Source organism: Hippoglossus hippoglossus, chromosome 21, assembly GCF_009819705.1.
Source record: "Hippoglossus hippoglossus isolate fHipHip1 chromosome 21, fHipHip1.pri, whole genome shotgun sequence".
Lineage (NCBI taxonomy): Eukaryota > Metazoa > Chordata > Actinopteri > Pleuronectiformes > Pleuronectidae > Hippoglossus > Hippoglossus hippoglossus.
In genome coordinates, this window is record NC_047171.1 from 22,606,120 (window position 1) to 22,625,364 (window position 19,245).

Sequence of the window (19,245 nt, forward strand, 5' to 3'; positions counted from 1 at the left end):
ATTCATTTGTTTTTTTATGTTATGGGCGAGCAGTCCCATGTTTAAACTGGAGCTTAAGATAGCCTCTTATCATTACCTGTGCTTGTTGGTATTTTTATACAGTGCAGAAGGTGTATGATGCTGATGATGATTAAAAAGCACTACTTATCTACTTTTAATTCAATTAATTTCAAGCTTTTAAAGAAAATTTTAAACCTGATAGCATAAGTGGAATTTGCTACAGTATAATAAAGGAATTGTCTTGTGTTTCATGTTTACAGCTTGTGTCACCTTGTGTGGTTAGCTAATGGCTGGTGCACAGAGGCACATTTATTACCAAGGAGTCTACCAACTTAATCCATCACAAAACTGCTGCTCTGTCTGTTTGTCTTTTTGCAAACTGATACCAGTCACACATTGGACAGTATAGCGCGTCTTTAAGTTCGAACAACTAGAAAATCTTGTGACCATTTGAATGTTTTTTTTTTCTTGTGTATAAGAACACATGGATTTGTTGCAGTTTCAGGTTTGAGCCTTTGAAGAGCAATTTAGGAGATCAGATAAACAATCTATCTCACCGACGTGTTATTTTTGAGTTTGTTTAGTAGACAGTTTCATTTTTGAACGAGGATCTTATCAATTTGTATTTGATTCAAAAACCATACCTCTTATGAGGCTCATTGATTGTTGGTGCTAGTCTTTTTGTGGGGATTGTTTGTAACAGAAAGAAAATGTGAAATCGGTGAAATCGGAAATCCTGTCTCTGCAAGTGTTTCAAACCATCATGCAGATTGTTGCAGGAAAATTGTTTCCTGTTTGGTGGAGTGTGGTGTGTTCAAATGGCAAATAGGTTTAGCATTTCTTTTGCTCTTTTTTGCCAATGACTTTTTAACCCAGTAAAATTGCAGTCAGAATGACGCTCATTTGCCATTAAAGTTGAATGAATCAATGACCAGAGAGTCATAAGTAGTTGTTTTGACAACTCATCATTCTGTGACATTTGATTGCAGATAAAAAAAACTAGTATGGTGCATAGTATAGCACATATCTCCGCCAAAGCCCAACAGTCCCCTTAAATTAAATCAAGCTGCACCAAATTGCACATACTCATAGATATCAGTCCCTTAAATATGACAGATTTTTTTTCATCAAGATCCATCAATTACTAACCAGGAAATCAGTAAAAATGTAAAAAGACGTCCTATCTCGTAATGTGGAAAAAAGAAATCCTGAATCCACCACCGTTTCCTTCCACCAAGTTTTGTGGTTACCCCTCCAGTTGGTTTTGTAGTTTTTGTTTACAAACAAACAGACGGGAGTGAAAACAGCACTATGGTGGAGTTTTTTAGTCTCATCTAAGAGTTAAGTTTTACTTTATTTTATACCTCTCGTGTCTTAATATTCCTGCATTGTCTCACCTCAGTGAAGCAGCTGCTGTGCCTTTCTGCTTCCTCATGTCTGCATCTGTTTCATACCTGCCTGTCAGTTTCAAACCTTTCAGTGTACCGTCTAAATGACACAAAGGCCTACAGTGAATGTTAATGTACTTCACTGTTTCTGTGTGAATGTGTTGACTCACCAAAACCCTCATTATGATTTGTTTTAGATGTGTATGAGTTTATATTTACTAGATACGAATGACAAGTTCATTAGGGACCTGTTAAGGTTGCCCTCCAGGCAAAGTATACAATCATACATCAACATGCTTTGCAAAGACACCACAGTTGTTCCCACTGTGAATGTACCTGCACTGAATGTCTCTGTGTCTTTGAATTTCTACAATACTAGTGGTGTAAGTGATCAGCTTTTCTGTGCGTGTGCACTTGTCCGTTTGGTGCAGTTTTAGTGCTTTGAGATGCACATCGTCAGCCTCGTTGTGAATTGGTGGCATACACTACTTTGTAGAACAAAATACTAGAGACGAGAATTTTGTTTCATAATTGTGATTTATATCGGTGTTCACTGTGATGGTGTCGTTCCAGATGTCCAGGCCTACACTTAGGGGTTTTCATTTTCTCACCAACTCTTGTCTAAAATGGAATGTCTTGCATTTTAAAGTAAGAATTCTCCTTTCACTAACACTCAACCTTAGATACTGCCATTTTAAAGGATCAGTGTGTAAGATTTAGGTGTGAGGGATCTATTGGCAGAAATTTAATATACAATAATCCTAGTGATGTTTTCACTAATGTGTAAACATCTCAATTGTAAGAATTGTTGTTTTCTTTACCCTAGAATGGACCCTTTATATTTAAATACTTCATATTTACTTTGGGAGCGGGTCCTCTCTACGGAGGCCGCCATGTTTTTTTTACATTTGTCCAAACGTGACAAACTTACCACCTTTTGAGTTTTTATGACAACTGAAGGCTACCACAGGTTCGTTTCATGTTTGGATGGGGAGGGTGAGGTGAGGGGTATTCAGCTGCAACATGCAACTACACCACTAGATGTCATTAAATTCTACACACTGAACCTTTAAAGCCAATATATTTATAGCCAATTGTTGTAGAGCAGCTGTGATACATTTCTCTGCTTTAACATTATTGTCAGATTTCTCTATTAAAATGCCTCCAGCTCTACAACAAATTAAGTTGAACAAACGTTTAATAATTTATGAAAATCAAAAACTGTTTCTTTATAACATTACTATTGTAGTGTTAAACTAACAACTAAATTATATATTTCAACAAGCAAAATATTGGTCTAATCTAACATCTTAAATGTCAGGCAGCAAAAGTTTTTTTTACAAAAGGATTTAAATGATTATGGTCTCTTTAGGATGCTGTACTGCTGGTGATACCTCTGTCCTATTATGTTTTTCTCTCATGTTTAACTATTTTGTACGCAACAGATGTCTGTCTAAATCCATAATTTATTTCATTTATCTTTTCATGAGATTATTTTTTGTTTTGCAAGCTATTAAGCAATTTAGTCAGAGCACATTAAGATAAATGCATTGTGTGTGCCACTTGATCACTGTAAACTTACACTAAGCAAATGCTGGGCAGCTGCCAAAAACGTTAACAGCTTTTTAAAAAGAATAATCAATCATAAAAAACCACTAAAATGGTCTCTTATTTGCTCGGTCAAACAAATGCAAACACATTTTTTTCATAATGTGATTTTCTTTTTAAATTTGTATTCCAAAGCTGAATTAACAAAGCATAAACATGATGCCATGATGTCCCTGCATTAATTTGAGGTGCAGATGTCGTATGACAAACACTGAACTCTATCAATACATTTAATAACCAGGCTTGTTGAAAACTGCCTAAATGTTCACTGTCATTTTCCTTAAATAAAGCAGAACATGTGAGTGATTTATCTGTGAATATGAAAGTAATCATCATACTAAATGTTACTGCCATCTGTAAGTGCTTTAAAATCTGGTAACTCTTTCAATTTCCTTTACTTTGCCTCTGCCTTGAGTGACTTTAAAACATGTAACCTCTGGCTAGCTGGTCTTTGTTATGCAGAACAGGTTAGTCCTCTGGTATATGCTAATATACTGGGCTAGGTGGTTGAATGCAAAAAGTATAATGTAGGCCCCATATCACAGCCAAGGGACTGTTTTCATTGGATGTTTTCTGGTGAAGCTCTAGTGTGGAAGAGTATTTAATCCTCAGGTTTAAGCATTGTGTCAAAATGGATTGCTTTGATGTTTTTGTATTTCACATTTTTATCTGATTTTATTGTAAATGGGCAAACTGTGCAATTTTTTGGCACTGTTGTTGCTACAATAAAACTGAGAAAATGATTGTTGTCTTTTTTATTATTATATACATGTTATGGGTATGAGTATGAAATCATATGCCTACTGTAAATGCACTTGGCTAATGAGACCTCTGGGCCGGTTGAATTACACGATGTCATCAAAGTAAACATTTTCAGATGTTTGATCATTTAAACTGCTTCAAGGAATAAGTATGACCCTTTAATTCGGCGTTTTGAACAAGATCTTGCAAAACATTTACCTATGTAACACATTAATTTAACAATAGTATATTGACACAGACATTAAATGTCACTTAAGTTGAATTGGAACAGAAATAATCTTACACTTGTTTTGTTCAATCAGGATACTTTATAACAATTGTGAGTGAAGACATTATTACCAAATTCATATGGGATGATAAACCTTTGAGTTACGTGATGAATCTTGCACCGGAAAATGGTAGATTTAATGTACGAACATAGTTGTATTTGATTAATGCTGAATGTTTATGGAATTTTATTAATTGTCAATTTTTTATGTTTGGATAGCAGTTTTTATTACTTTTTTGGGACGTTTTTGATTTTTCATATTTCAAATGATTTCTTTTTTTTCACATATTGCTTGATATCATTTTATTAGTTGTTGTATTTAAACCTAACCTGAGCCCAGCCACCATAACCAGTTAGATTTCATTTAACTTTTATAAGGCTAATTAAACCATTCATGTCGTATGCTACTTCATTTTCGGCCATAGAACAACAAAGTGCTGCTAATAGATGCACTGTATGAATGTGTGTGTGAATGGGTGAATGTAAAACTGTACTGTAAAGAGCTTTGAGTGGTCATCAAGACTAGAAAAGCGCAATATAAATACAAAACCGTTTACCATTTACCATTTACCATTGGAATGAAGTTTGGAGTGCGGCTGCACTTCTGCTGGCGGCCACTGGGGGGCCTCGTGTCCCTGCATCACCTAACTGAGTCCGCGCTCTGCGACAGTTGAAAATGAAGTTACAACACAACTGGATGAATGTGTTTACACAGGATCCTGCAGGTTTCATACAGGTGGAAGTGGCGGCTGCTTTAAAAGCAGTGACCCTGGCTGATTTGCCTAATAGGCCTTAATTGAAAACTACAGTCATTCATGCTGGATAGATGGTATGTAGACACAGAACTGCATCCAGAATTTTACTTTATTAAAAGAAATATCACCTAGTGTGCAGAATGGACCCTTTCAGAGTAATGTGTATATGGGATCTGTTGATTGTTATAGTTGACGCATCAACGTATAAGCAGGATTTTACTGTAGTTGGGTTAAATCTGTACCATTATTCTATGAATCATATGTTGATGTGCAATGCAGTAACTATAGCTCCCATTAATATAGTATAAATGCCATTTTGCAACCGTAAATGGACAGAGTTATGCAAAAATTAGCATCAAATAAACATCTCAATTGAAGGACATGCGTGTATGTGCTGCATTCATTGGATGAGTGCATTGTTCCACAGGTTGAGTGCATTCAGTGCAGTTTCTCTCTATCTTCACGGGACGTGTCTTGAATCACCGCCCACTCTGGCGTTTTCCCACATTAATATGCAGCGTGTATATATGTTCTCAACAGAAACCCACTACTCTGGATGCTACGTGACTAAATGCCTCCGAGCGCCCCCCAGCAGGGAGTCACTCCACTGCAATACGCACCACCACATTACGCCATCCTCCAGTAAAGGACGTTTTTCTGTTTCTTTTGGACTGACATTGGGAGCACGCTCTTCCCAGTCAGATTCGGTGCATCTGCCGGGACTGGTGGGAGGACGTCGGCAGTGACTGACTGCAGCGCAGCGCGATGCAGAGGGATGGGATGCATGTAGTGAGGCGCGCGCCTGCAGCCCGCAGCAGCAGCAGCAGCAGCAGAGCTCGGTGCGGGGGGAGCGCGGGGAGGTGCTGCCGGAGTTGATGCACACACCTCTGGACGCTGCTGCCGAGCTGGGCCGTGGTGTCTCTCCAGCGCAGCCGCTTTTCACAGGGATACCGTCTCGATACGTGACTCCGAGCCCAAAGCTGCCCTGGCTCTGGATCTGAGAGGGAGGGAGAGAGCGAGGAGGAGGAGGAGGGGGGCATAGCGCGGCACCCCGCCCGTCTCGCCTCATTTGGACTGCAGGGATAAGGACCTGGACCGTGATATCCCCGCGCAGAATCCACGGAGCAGGTGTTCGGCGGCGGCGCTGTCACCACCAGCGGGCTTCGCCGTTTGCCTCCGTCCCGCAGCTCTGCGCCAAAGGTAAGCTCTGGCACCCAGGGGTGAGCGTGTAGGTGTTCATGGCTTCCAGCACCGACGGTGACGGTGATGATGAGGACTCTCATGATCGTTCTCAGAAACAGCGGGATTTTGTCATTTAACAACCGCTGCGTCGTCCAATGCGCATCGTGTTGTGTGTTTCTTGTAGTTTAGTTTGGAAGGGGATTACTGATCGATGGGATTTGTTTGTGTTCATCATGTATGCGCCTTATGAAGGAGATGCATTAAGAAGATGACGTAGGGAATTCCCACAGTAATCCAATAGCGAGCGATGACACCTGCACATTCCGCCAGTGCGGTCCCTGTGTGGCCTGCATGCTCAGTCATGTGCGCCAAGCGTCCGTGCGCGGCCTTGGCAGCGCATGCACTGACTCGAAATGATTAAACTTGGAGCAGAACTGTTATGTAACGTGATTTCTGCTGACGTGATTTTGTCATAAGAGGGGGTTACCTTCAAATCTCTGTATCTCGGAGGTGCGGAGATGCTCAGTGGTCCACAGAGTACTCCGGTTAACCACCCGATGCACATTTCTGTTTATAAACAGTTAAATCATTTTGTGGTCACCCTAACCCAATGGTTCTGCGGTACAGTCGTATGAGCCTGCAGTGTCTTTAAAAATCCCCTTTGACATCTTCCAGTGTCTAAATTGCTCCTACGTTTTCCCCATTGTGATTTGCTTTCAATGCAGGTTTTGTTTAAATCTGAACACGCACAAAACGTCTAAAATATGATGCATAAATCCTGAGATGAATTGCAACAAGCAGAAATACAGATTTGGTTGGTTTTGGTACTGTCCAGCCTGCGCATAGTGGCAGATGTGTCTGAGATCTGATGAGTAGATATACATGAGGAAGTTTCTGAGCCGTGGATGAAGGACTAGAGGGTGAGGGGAAATAGGTAAGTGAGGGAACTGAAAACCGTGTTCTGCTGCTACACCCCAAAGTCAAGGAAGGTGTGTGGCAAGATAGGGAAATCAATTTTGACTGCACTGTTTAATTTATAAACAAAACATAGTCTGCACTCCAAACATGGAGCGAACTGAAGAGAACTGAAGAGAACCTCAATTACACACAACTGTTACGTTTCAAAGCAGGTTTACTCCGATCTGTTGTCCTGTGTGACCAACATCACCACAGAGCAGACTGAAGGGATCAAACTGTGGGATCAAAGCAGTGTCACTCTGGAAACCCACCGAACACAGTGGACTGTCCCTTTAAAAGTGTTGCTCACTAATGTCACCTGATTAGACCTCCTCTCAAGGATGTGCTGGTGTGAACAAACCGCTCTTCACTGACATCTCCCTGTGGTAGTTTTGTTCCAGACACAGATAACTTACCTCAGTATACTTCTTATGAGCACATCATTTTCAACTTGGATCCGCCCAACGTTGTACCTGGGCAGAGGTCTAATCACACATGTGTAGGAATGTTTAAGTAGACCTTTTTCAAAGCAGACATTTTGACTTATAGTCAGACTAAATGTTTCCAGTTAGAATAATGACACCTCTGATCAGTTCCAGTGTCATTGGAGGCCGTGACAGTGTGACAGGGAGAAAAACACCAGCACAACAAGACTGAAGCAGCTGAATGGAATTTGGTAATCTCTGTTTTTACTCTTGTGCTTTTCCTACTGTGATATGGCAAAAAAAAATTTTTTTTGTGAAAGAGGCTATATCATTAACGTTACTAATGCAGAGCACTTTCCTAACCTGCCTGTTTGGAATGGGCTGTTTGCTTGTCCTGTGTTAATGCTCTGGAGATACTTCAAAATCATTAAGTGCCATTAGTGATCCCTCATCAAACAGTTCTACAATATACTTTCACTTGTTATTGTTTGTATGCTGAACGTTGTGTGCAGAGCTTTTATATAATCTTTGGTGTAGAGTGAAATTAGAAAACTTAATGGTCATCCTGGTTTATTCTGCAATGACTATTTTATTGTCATTGTTTTTCATATAATGAAACTTGCATGTTGGTTATTTCAGAGGTCTGTTAAGCAATCAGCTAGACCCAAGTTCACACCCCTTCTCAAAATAAAAGCGCTGCAATTCAGCTCGATAGAAAACATCATAGCAACAAAACTAATTTACTTTTACTTTGAAGACAACTTGCTAAAGTGGAATTTATTCTATGAATGTTGCTGACATGATGGAGATCTGCACCCGTGTCAGCTGTGAATGCCTGTGTCTGTCCGATATGGTGAAATAAGAAAAAGAATCATCAAAATGATCTGGCAGCGATTTGACCCGTGGTTTGACTTAGTCATAGGACTTAGTGGCCGACCACTGCTGTACTTTATCCAATGACATAAAAGAACACACTGTCCCACCCCCACTGACTGCTACAGAGCTCTGGTCGCCTGTTTATTCAAAGTTTATTTATATTGAATATTCCCACATAAGTGATTCACTCATATTATCGTCATTCAATCAGGAAATCTAGTATCTGTATGAACCAGAGCACGTACACAACTAAACTAAACCTAATTCAGAATTTGATCTTAGGCGAAAACGACAATGCCCATATGCAACACATGCTGACCACTGAATCTCTGCTTCTATTGATTACCCACTATAATGTATCTGTTGCACCAAGTACTGAAAGCTGTCTTCAGATTTGCGGTCTTGTGTTAGAAGACAATATGAAATTTAGTACTGATCTTTTAGTAAATGACAAACTACATTATATTTATATTATACCCTACTCTTCATGCAACCTTATGTAATCAGACGTTTTTTACAGAGAGTTGTATTAGAGTATCAGTCACAATGATGACACTTTATGTAATGTATTGATTTAAGTGTAGTGATGTGCTTGATTGATTATCATAAATCTAAAATGTTGCTTATGACTGTATAGCCTGTAGAGTGTTTTAGCTAATTGATTTTAGCCAATGAGTCAGGAGGTAAAATGGGAGAAGAACATAGAGGTTGTGTCACCCTGTAGTGATGTCACTAATGGCTTCATGGCTTTATCTACAGGTCATTACTAATCCATCACTAACACCTTAAACTACAGTAGTCTCCCTTTGTTTAACCTGAAGTGGCTTTGAGGTTGTTAACAAGATCTTAGGCCACACTATGTTATTGTATATTGTTACATATACAATAATGTATTACATTGTTTGATATACTCTCTATTGAAGCTGTGTGATGTTTAAAGTTTTTTAATATTCATGTATTTATTCATTTATGGCTCCACTTCTTCATCAAACTGAAGTATTCTAAACATTTCTGGTGTATCATTTGAGACACATTTTCCCTCATATCCAGTCTGACAAATTCAGCATTTTTGAAAACCTCGTGAATTTACAACACAGTAATGTGGGTTTGAGCAATGAGCACTGGATGCACAACCTGAAATTGTGATGACCCCATAGTCCTTGCTTTAGCCAAAACTGATTCTGGGTACAGTTTTTATGCCATTCATAAATCAATGTACAACCCACTTTCCCATTTATTGATAGGTCAGCATTCTAAACTTGGAAAGAGCCATATTAGTCAATCTTCCCGCTTAAATTCCATTTTGGGCCTGTCAGGGAGGGATGCCTCCCGAGGAGTGACTCATCCTAGACTCTCGGTGATGTGTTTAAAGAAATACTCTGAGTGGGACAGAGCTGCGTTTTTTCTGGGAAGTGGGGACGCACTGAGACCAGGGCTGTAGCCTGTGTTCTCTCAGAATGACTCACAAAGCTGCATCCTCCAGTGAGGCCTCACTGCAGCGAGTTGTAGTCAGGCAGACCCTTAGTTTATATTCCACACTTCAGGTTCATCTGGAGCTCAGTGAGGAGGTAGTTTTGTGTTTCTTTGTTTCGGCTATGAAATTCCATCGTCCGAGTCAGGAAACAGCATGAGGAAGCTTCCTCAAGCTGTTTGTGTTTTGTTATTAACTTTATGTGTCAGTGAGACACAACCAGACCGTAGTGCCACTGTGTGTGTGTGTGTGTGTGTGTGCGTGTGCGCCAGCTCCCCAAGGTGTCCGTTCTGTCAGGCTGTAAAGTACTGCAGTCACCTCCACAGGGGCACAGAGGGGTCCCTCTGCTGACACCGACAACAACCAACACACACACACACACACACACACAGATGGAGAAAGAGAAAGTGTATGTGAATGACGAAGGAATCCCTTCACTGACATCACAGCATCTAAATGACAACATATATCCTGTGGGAGCTAAAACTAGTGCTTAATTTCCTTATGGACTAATCTCTTGATAATTTAAATTTCATTTATAGTAAAATATGTCCATCAAAATATTCTGGAGCCTCACAAATATTCTCTGCTGTGTATTAATACATATGTAAGAGAGCATGGGGGGGGGGGAATGAACTACAGTGTGTGCATGGTAATGAAGGAACATGTGACCATGTGGGTTATGGTGTGTTTTTAATAGTCATCTGACAACAGTAGAGCTATAGAGATACATCAGGCATTGAAACACAAACAGTACTAGTGAGAAGGACGAATGATCCAAATTTTCTTTCGATCAACTTGAGATAACGCAGTAAAAATCCACACACTGAAACATGCACATTCAGTGATTAATGGACGCAATTTTACACTGCAGTATATATTAATCAGTTATGGTAAAATAATATTTTCAACACACAGTGTGTGGGGGGGTTGTGCAGAGGAGAGTTGTGCATCAGCTTGCAATTGTGAGGGTTCAATAAGTCTTGTTCTTGGCATGAGGTGTGTAAAAGGAGGTGGACAGACATATTGCTATGATGGTGTCTGCCCGTAATGACTGTCACAGGGGACACGAGACATGACTGAGTGACTCAGCCTCTGCATTCAGAAAAAAAGATGGATACGTTGAAATCTTCTATGACAGCCGGTTCTATGAAAGTTTGATGAAAAAAACAACAATCCATCCAATTCTGCCATGCTGTGTAAATTATATTGCTGCAGATGTGCTTCTTTTTAGTATTCATTGCACAGTGGTGCCGAGTACGAAGTACTTGGTGCCTGATAACAGAACAGTGCTCAAATGACGGGCTAAGCAAGACAGGTGTCAAATTTACCATCATCCCACAGAATGGTTAGAAATAGAAGCACATTTGTCAATTTTGGATACTCACAGAACACCTTGTTTATCTACATCCATTTTCTGAGAATCCGTCACTAATCCCGCATCAGGTCAAAGCTTTACAGAGCGCTTGAATTGGGATTATAATGGGAAGTTGGAACGTTTTAGAAGAAAAAGCACTGGCATGAGTCCAGATTGAATCAACTCAGTGGCCTTTCCTGAGGTCATGCTTTAGTTGGTGCTCTTAGACAGACCTCTTGTCCCCTCTTGTCTGAGTGGGGATAGGTGCAGCCGTGGCATCTTCAGCAGTTACATGTACACAGATTTTTGTTTCTTCTTTAACTGAATAAGCTCCTGCTTGTTTATGGAACTGGCCCCTCCCTGCTGATGCTATATGACTCTATGAGGCCATGTGCACACGTGAGGAGGATTTACGTATTCCTGCAACTGTGATTAAGGTTTTATTCCGTCATAAATCCCTGTGTGTGTGTGTGTGTGTGTGTGTGTGTGTGTGTGTGTGTGTGTGTGTGTGTGTGTGTGTGTGTGTGTGTGTGTGTGTGTGTGTGTGTGTGTGTGTGTGTGTGTGTGTGTGTGTGTGATGTAGCCATGCTCTGGTAATCTTGTCGAGTCAGGGATGTCCAGGCTTTCCTCATGTCAATTACAGCAGATCTTATTTCAATATCAGGCCTGAGTTATCTAGAAATGCAGCCAATCCACATACATCAGCCCAGTGGCCAGTTCATCATTTCTCTCAGTCAGTTCGAAATGCAAAGTGAATTGATTCAGATGCATAAGAGCCATACATAAGAGCCGTATATTATTGTTCATATTTTTCATTTATCATGAAAATTTTATCATAGTAATTTTTCCATCTGCAGCATTTTGTCATGCCTGGCACATGTGTAAAACTTGATGTAGATGAGTTATATAATGTTCTAGTGTGTATTAGTAGTAAAATAATATAGCACTTTTCAATACAAGTAACAAAGTGCTTTACAACAAACAAAACAAAACTAAATATCATATTCACAAACAATCATAGTAAAGAAATAATAATAATAAAGATACAAATAATAAAAGTCATAGACATCAAATGATAAAAGCTTTTTTATGTGTTTTAAGAAGAGAGATAAAACCGTTAACCGTTCTGCTGGTCTAATCTCTTCTGGCAGATTGTTCCAAAGTGTAGGGGCCCTCACTGCAAAGGCTCTATCTCTTTGGTTTTCAGCCTTGATTTTGGAATGGCTAGCAACGCTTTACCAGAGGATCTCAGACTGCATCCTGGCTCGTAGGGAGATAAAAGGTTTAAAATTCAGGGAGGGGCTAGCCCATTTCTGGCTTTAAAAGTAATCAAAATAATTTAAAAATCAATTCTAAAATTAACAGGCAGCGAGTGCAAGGATGCTACAACAAGGGTGATATGGTTACATTTTTTGCATTGTGTCAAAAAGCCAAGCGACAGCATTCTGGACTAACTTTAGACGGTAGATTGATTTCTGAGTAAGACCACTATAAAGGGATTTACAGTAGTCCAGGCAAGAGGGAAATGAGGGTGTGAATATTTGTTTCCAGGTCTGTGTGAGAGATAAAAGATTTAACCGTGGCTATGTTTCTTAAATGATAAAAACATGATTGCACAACCCTCTTAATATGGGGTTCGAAGCTCAGGTTTTAGTCAAAGGCCACACCTAGATTTCTAGCTTAGGACTTAGTAAACAGTGCTAGTTCACCAAGGTTTGCCGTGATATTATCCATGCTGGAGGTGGGACCAAGGAAAATAAGTTATTAGTAATTAGTGAATGAATTAGTTAAAGCAGGTTAATAATTAGTTAGAGAAAGTTGTTTGCCATCCAGTGTTTTAGTTCAGCATATTCATTGTATTGTATTGAATGGGATCAGGAGTACTGTTATCATTGGAATGTGCCAGATTGAAACAGAATTTAACTAAAAGTCAAAGCCAGTCCAATCCATACCAAAAACATTCAGTCTAGATTTTTTGTGCATGCAAGATTATCTCACTCCATAGAAGAGACTGTAGCTTGGACATTTTTACCAACTGTTTTTAAGTCGGTCTTAGATTTTCTCTTCCTGTCACTTTTTATAGCTACTCTACAGGAAGTTGTTAGTGTGTAGTGGAGGGAAGGCAGAGAGCACATTGAAGTAAAGAGGTATTGAACAAAAATGGGCGCCATTGTACACATTGTACACAAGACGTATTTTTCAAACTATGAGGTTTGCCTCCCCAGGGGCATAGACAGAGAGACTGTCCTCTAATTACCGCTTAAGTCATCTGTGCAGCAGCTTATTACGACCCATAGCTTAGTGTTATTTCTAGGCGCAGTGTTGTGCATGTGCGTTTATGTTCATATTTTTCGTGAACAAATCAGTTTTCATACGATGAACGTGAACGTGAGTGACGTTCACTCCAGCGAGAGTGAACGTCACTTCTCCTTCTTCCTCCTCCACTTTGAACTAGTTCATTTTAAGTGTGAACTGGCACAACACTGGCGAGGCGATCTGTAGAGTCCACAGTATTGATGGCAGGAGTGAAGGAGGTCAACTAACTGTCTTCCCTGTTTCAGGGACGGAAACAATATTGTACCGTAAAGTAACTGTTGTATTACTTTACTAACAAGATACATTTTTCTTTTCATATTTAACCTTTAACGCTAAGGGCAGCATGGTAATGCTGTGGTTAGCACTGTCACCTCACATCAAGAAGGTTCCCAGTTCAGTGTGGAGTTTGCCTGTTCTCCCTGTGGTAGTGTGGGTTTTCTTTGGTTAGTCCGGCTTCCCCACAGTCCAAAGACTTGCAGATTAGGGTTAGGTTAATTGACCATAGATGTGAATGTGAGAGGGAATGGTTATTTGTCCTCTACTAATGCAGGGCCTGTTCTAAACATGCCTGTTTGGAATGGGCGTTTCTCTTTTCCTGTGTAAATGCCCTGGAGCTACATCAGAATTAGTCTTTGTCTTTAGTGAGTCCTCCTCAAACAGTTCTACAATATACCGTCACTTTTTTATTGTTGGCATGATGAACGTTGTGTGCAGAGCTTTTTACATACACTCAATGGTCTTACCTGGTTTATCTGCAGTGAAGATTTTAATAAAATGTCGACTATTTCAGATTTCTGTTAAGCAACCGGCACAATCTTGAGACCCAAGTTCACAACTCTGTAATTCAGCTTGGTAAAAAGCATTGCAGCAACACAACAAATGTTGTGGTTTTACTTTGAAGACAACTTTATAAAGTGGAAGTGATTCTATGAATGTTTAGCTCAATTCAATTCAATTTTATTTGTATCGCACCAAATCATAACATACATTTACCTAAGGCACTTTACAAAGTAAGGTCAAGACCTTAAAAAATTATAGAGAAACTCAACAGTTCCAACAATGAGCAAGCACAAGCATTAAGGCATGTTGTTGCCAGGATGGAGATTGTGTGTCTGTGTGTCAGTCCGATGACCCGCTGTTTGTTGTAATTTTGTTGATGTGTTCAGTTACATGCTGCATCTGTTCCACTTCTGCCCGCCCTGGGAGAGGGATCCCTCACATGTGGCTCTCTGTGAGGTTTCTTTATTTTTTTGGGGGGTAGTTTTCGCTACTCTTGTTGAGGGTGAAGGACAGAGGATGTCGCACCTTGTTAAGCACTGAGACAAATTGTGATTTGTCAATATGGGCTGTACAAATACATTTTGATTGACTGATTGTTTGACCCAGTTGGAGACCGTTGCTGTAGTTTTTCTGAGGTTAAGAAGAAGACATGTTGAACTCAGTCTGCAGACTGAAGACACCTGCCCCAACCCCACTGACTCCTACAGGGTGCTGGTCACATTTTTATTCATACAGTGAACGAATCATGTGTCCAAATCTCACCAAAATTGGCACTGCACTTTTTACCGTAGACGTGCATCACTGGACAGCTCAGTTTTTGAGACGTTTCACACATGTAGCCCACTTGGTTTTTCACTGAGTGCACCCAGCACATATTTGTTGAATGTTACCAAACCTTTTGGTAAAAAAAACAGCTTCTCAGACCATTTTAAACCAGCAGATTGTGAAGGAACATGCTATCCGTCCTTAAATAACGAGCTGGCTGTGGTTGAGACTCTGACAGAGCTCCCCAGAGATTTCCCAAACTGGCTACTGTTAATTGAAGAGCTTCCTGGGAGGCAGATACAGCTGCACGTCTCCCTTCTCTGTTTTTACTGAGGCATTCTGCACTTACAGAAACGCCAGAAACGCAGCTGCAAAGATGTTTGTGTGTGTGTGTGTGTGTGTGTGTGTGTGTGTGTGTGTGTGTGTGTGTGTGTGTGTGTGTGTGTGTGTGTGTGTGTGTGTGTGTGTGTGTATGTGAGGGTTAAGAGAACGTTTCATGCATTTCTTTTTCCAGTAGTCTCACAGACATAATGGATTTCAAATGAGATATTTTCAGTTTACGCTTCTCCACAGGGGGTAGTGTTTGTAGCAGCAAGACAATCATATAGACTTTCATTAAGTGTTTCATTAATCATTCAGAGAAGTAAACAGAACATTGTGTCAGCAATAAACCAATAAAAATAACTTAAATGTGTTCTAAAAATATAACAAATTGTTCACAGTTGAAACACATGTCCTCCTTCGTTGTTAACGGGATGTCAGAGAAGAAAGGACAGAGAGGAATGGCTGTGCAGGATTATTCGTGTTGGTGACAGGTTTTTTGACAGCAAACAACCTGAATGGTGACTAATGCTTGTTCAGTCATTTGCTGGGGGCAACCCACAGTTTACAATTATTGCTTCTGTTGTGTTGCAGCAAATTTGTCACTCACTGATTTCTCTCTGTCTCTCCCTCTTTCCCCATCTACAGGTTCCAGTTGCCATTGGATAACATGGAATAAGAGCGGCAAACATCGTGACTTTTGTGGATATCTTCAACTGCGACAGTTCTGTTGTGATGCATGGAACAAACGCGCAGATATCCGGGGTCTATGAGTAGAGGAGATCGCCCCATTATTTTTAAGGCTCCTATCAAGTCACGACAACTTCAAACTAACTCTCACTGTTGAAATAAGAGAGTTTAAGATGAGTCAGCAAGTCGAAAACAGCAAAATGCGTCATCACATCAGCAGTCAATAAGACTTCTTGGGCTTCTCGTCAACCTTTTTTTACTTCTTGTAGCTGTTTCTTCACCAGACACAGACATGCGTCCGTCCCTGGCCACAGCGGTCCTACCACCCAGGACCCGCTCCCACAATCCGCCCAACCTGGCTGTGGGGGTTCGCGACCACCTGTCAGCTCCAAGAAGGCGCAGCCCCCACCTCCGGCACACCCTTAGCCCAGAGAACCTGCGGACCCTGGCAGAGAGGGGTGGGGCTGCTGTTGATACTGCCTCTGTGATCAGCAGTCCTATAGGGCTTCCACGTGCTAACAGTGATACGGACCTGGTGACCTCCCACAGTCGCTCCTCGCTTACAGCGTCCACTCTGGAGTACACGCTGAACCGGGGTCAGAACCTCGTCATATCCTGGGATATCAAGGAGGAAGTGGATGCTACCGACTGGATCGGGCTGTACCACATAGGTTTGCTGATTTTTTTTACTCATGTTGTTACTAGTAGAGCTTCTGGCCAGGTCAAGGTTAAATCTCAAGTCTTGGTCTATATTACCTCTCATGTTTTTGAAGATAGGTTAAAGTCAAGTCACAGGTCCTCATAAGCAAATGCAAGTCAAGATGAAATACCTGAATGCAGCTAATTTAAATGATATTTGAACAGTTTTCTTTCAAAACTGTGCCGTTAGTGTGCATCTTGGAACGGAAATCCTTGAGGAGTACTTATAATAAATACTGTATGCGAGGCTATGCCAGACCTGCAGTTAGCTGGTCTATATTTTTCAGTATTGATTGTGGTTAAGCCACAAGCGACCAGAGATCGTTTTTGTTTGGAAATGCAATTTTCAGACAAAAACGTAGTCGCATGGTAGAAGCCTTACTCGCAATATATGGCTGCTTGTAATCGTCAATTTTGGGCCATAGCAGATGTGTGACAAGTGACACCTACTTCATGCTACATTTGGATTGGCTGGATTTTTTACATGAGTCAAAGCAACAATCATATAGTGAGAATTACATTTTCAACACTCTCGACAACATCAACAAAACAGCATCTAAGTTGCCGAGATGTCTTGTTGTTTGTTCTAAGACCACCGTTTTGGATTCTGAAACAAGCAAAACAAATAAAAACATGATTTGTTAATTTGTTTTAACACAACAATTGTCAGTGATATTCACACTAGTCTGTTGTATGTGCTTTCCACCCAAATTATTTTTGCTGAACTCTTTTGGAAACTTGCAGCCACTCCGGACCAGAGCGAACTTGACCCTACCTGTCCTCAAAGCGTATCAGCTGATCCTGGTGTTTTATTATTGGAAGCTGAGAGTAGCCATGTATAGTCTTGTGCAGGAGCTTCCATCTCTGAGTCAATACTGAAACAGGAGCGGTTGAGACTTTACACAGGACTGGAAGCTGAGTCAACATGTAACAGCTCTGCCTTGGTGTACGATAACACACACACCATCACAAACCACACAGGTCTTAGTGGCAAGCAGGGTGGTCTCCAATAATAAATGCTAATCCTGCTTAGAGACAGGAATTTGACAGGGGGAAATACATTGACCTGTGTGCTGAAGAGGGCTATCAGTCTCAAACTGTCTTGCAGATCTGTCCATCAGGGTGAAAAGCAATACAGCAGTAACTGTGTTCCACTGGCACATTTGGTCTTAACAATCTATGAATTTTATGCCGTCTTGCTTACTTAGTAAACAGCTGACATCACCTTACATTAGCACCTGTAACCTAAAGCAATCGCGTATTCAGCATTTTGTTTCTGAGAGAAATGACGAGATCTGCCGAAGACCACCTTGGTATTACAAGTTGAAACCTTTGACCGGGTTAGGTGATCATTTGTCAGCGTACAAAACAACTGAATCCGCCATGAATATTTTGAAAAAGTGGCAGAGCTTTGCAAATCATTACTTACAAACTGTATCGCTGCTAAACAAAAAAAAACATACACATCCCCGCAAATCCTCTCCGTCCTGCTGTTATCGCAGACATGTCTGAACCAACCCTCGACTTGCTTATGTTTAACGTGCAATGGTTGGGGGCTAATTGGAAATGATGTTTGTTTAAGGCAACCAGAAACTGAAATATTAAAGGGGCCTTCCATCCATTTTACACACAAAGGTCAGCTTATTTGTCAAGAGTATGACTTTATCTCTGCTATAAGGAGGTCTATCTAAAGTCTGTGAAACACTATCCATGATGATGTCACCTGGCTTATCTCAGGTTTTTCTTGAAACAAAAATAAACAGGATCAGTACCAGGAACCCTGCCAGTAAACTGGAAGGAAATGTGGATTTTCATCAAGAAAGGACGGGTCAAATGCTATTGGTTGGATTGTTGGAAATGTAGGAGGCAGTGTGTTTGGAGCATAACCCATACTAGGGGTATTCATTGCTTCAGTTGTAAAGGACTGAATATCTAATTTCACACCTAAAATACATACTGGAGACATCCTGCTGCCCTGATGTAAAAGGAAATTATTTTGAAAATTAGCATCATTCCTTTTCAAGTCCTTACATTTTCCTCCTCGTGATGTGGTGAGGTGATTGATGCTCAGGGAAAGCTGCAGCCTGTGAGCTGTTCAGGAAAATCTATTGTGTTAATAATGGATTTCTGAAAACAATGGGTGTCTTTGACTTCCCCAGAGGTCATACAAAGTCTGAGTACAACAAACAGCAGTGGTTTCTGGGCACCATGTTATTATGTTTACTATGATCATGGTCAGTTTAGCTTGTTTACCAAATGATTAGTTATGTTTCTGACGACCACCAAGACTTAATTTGTTTGGATTAGTTTCCCTTGTAAATGGGACCCTATGTGGGGGAGAGATGGTGTAAACTGCTGGTGCCTGGCGAGGTGTCAGGTCACTTCATATCGATCATAAGGCTGCCAGGACTTATTATCTGCTCCGGGGTCTTATACCCCAGAGGGGCTACTGCTTTCCTCCACTAAGCAGACACTCAATGATAAGCGACCTGCCTTCCCCTCTTTCACTCCCCTTCACGCACACACACACACACACACACACACACACACACACACACACACACACACACACACACACACACACACACACACACACACACACAGTAACAGTAACAGTCCTGTATA

At 40.7% G+C, this 19,245-nt stretch overlaps 1 protein-coding gene across 3 annotated transcripts in view; it reads left to right on the forward strand.

Annotated features, from left to right (window-relative positions):
* Nucleotides 1-4,602: 4,602 nt before the first annotated feature.
* hecw2a (HECT, C2 and WW domain containing E3 ubiquitin protein ligase 2a) overlaps nucleotides 4,603-19,245 on the forward strand; it is a 39,195-nt gene continuing 24,552 nt past the window's right edge. For all 3 annotated transcript variants that reach the window (XM_034574682.1, XM_034574683.1, XM_034574684.1), the window contains exons 1-2: nucleotides 4,603-5,981; nucleotides 15,880-16,592. In XM_034574682.1, coding sequence (XP_034430573.1) covers nucleotides 16,214-16,592 — 379 coding nt within the window. In that variant the 5' untranslated portion in view covers nucleotides 4,603-5,981; nucleotides 15,880-16,213. The remainder of the gene's footprint in view (nucleotides 5,982-15,879; nucleotides 16,593-19,245) is intronic.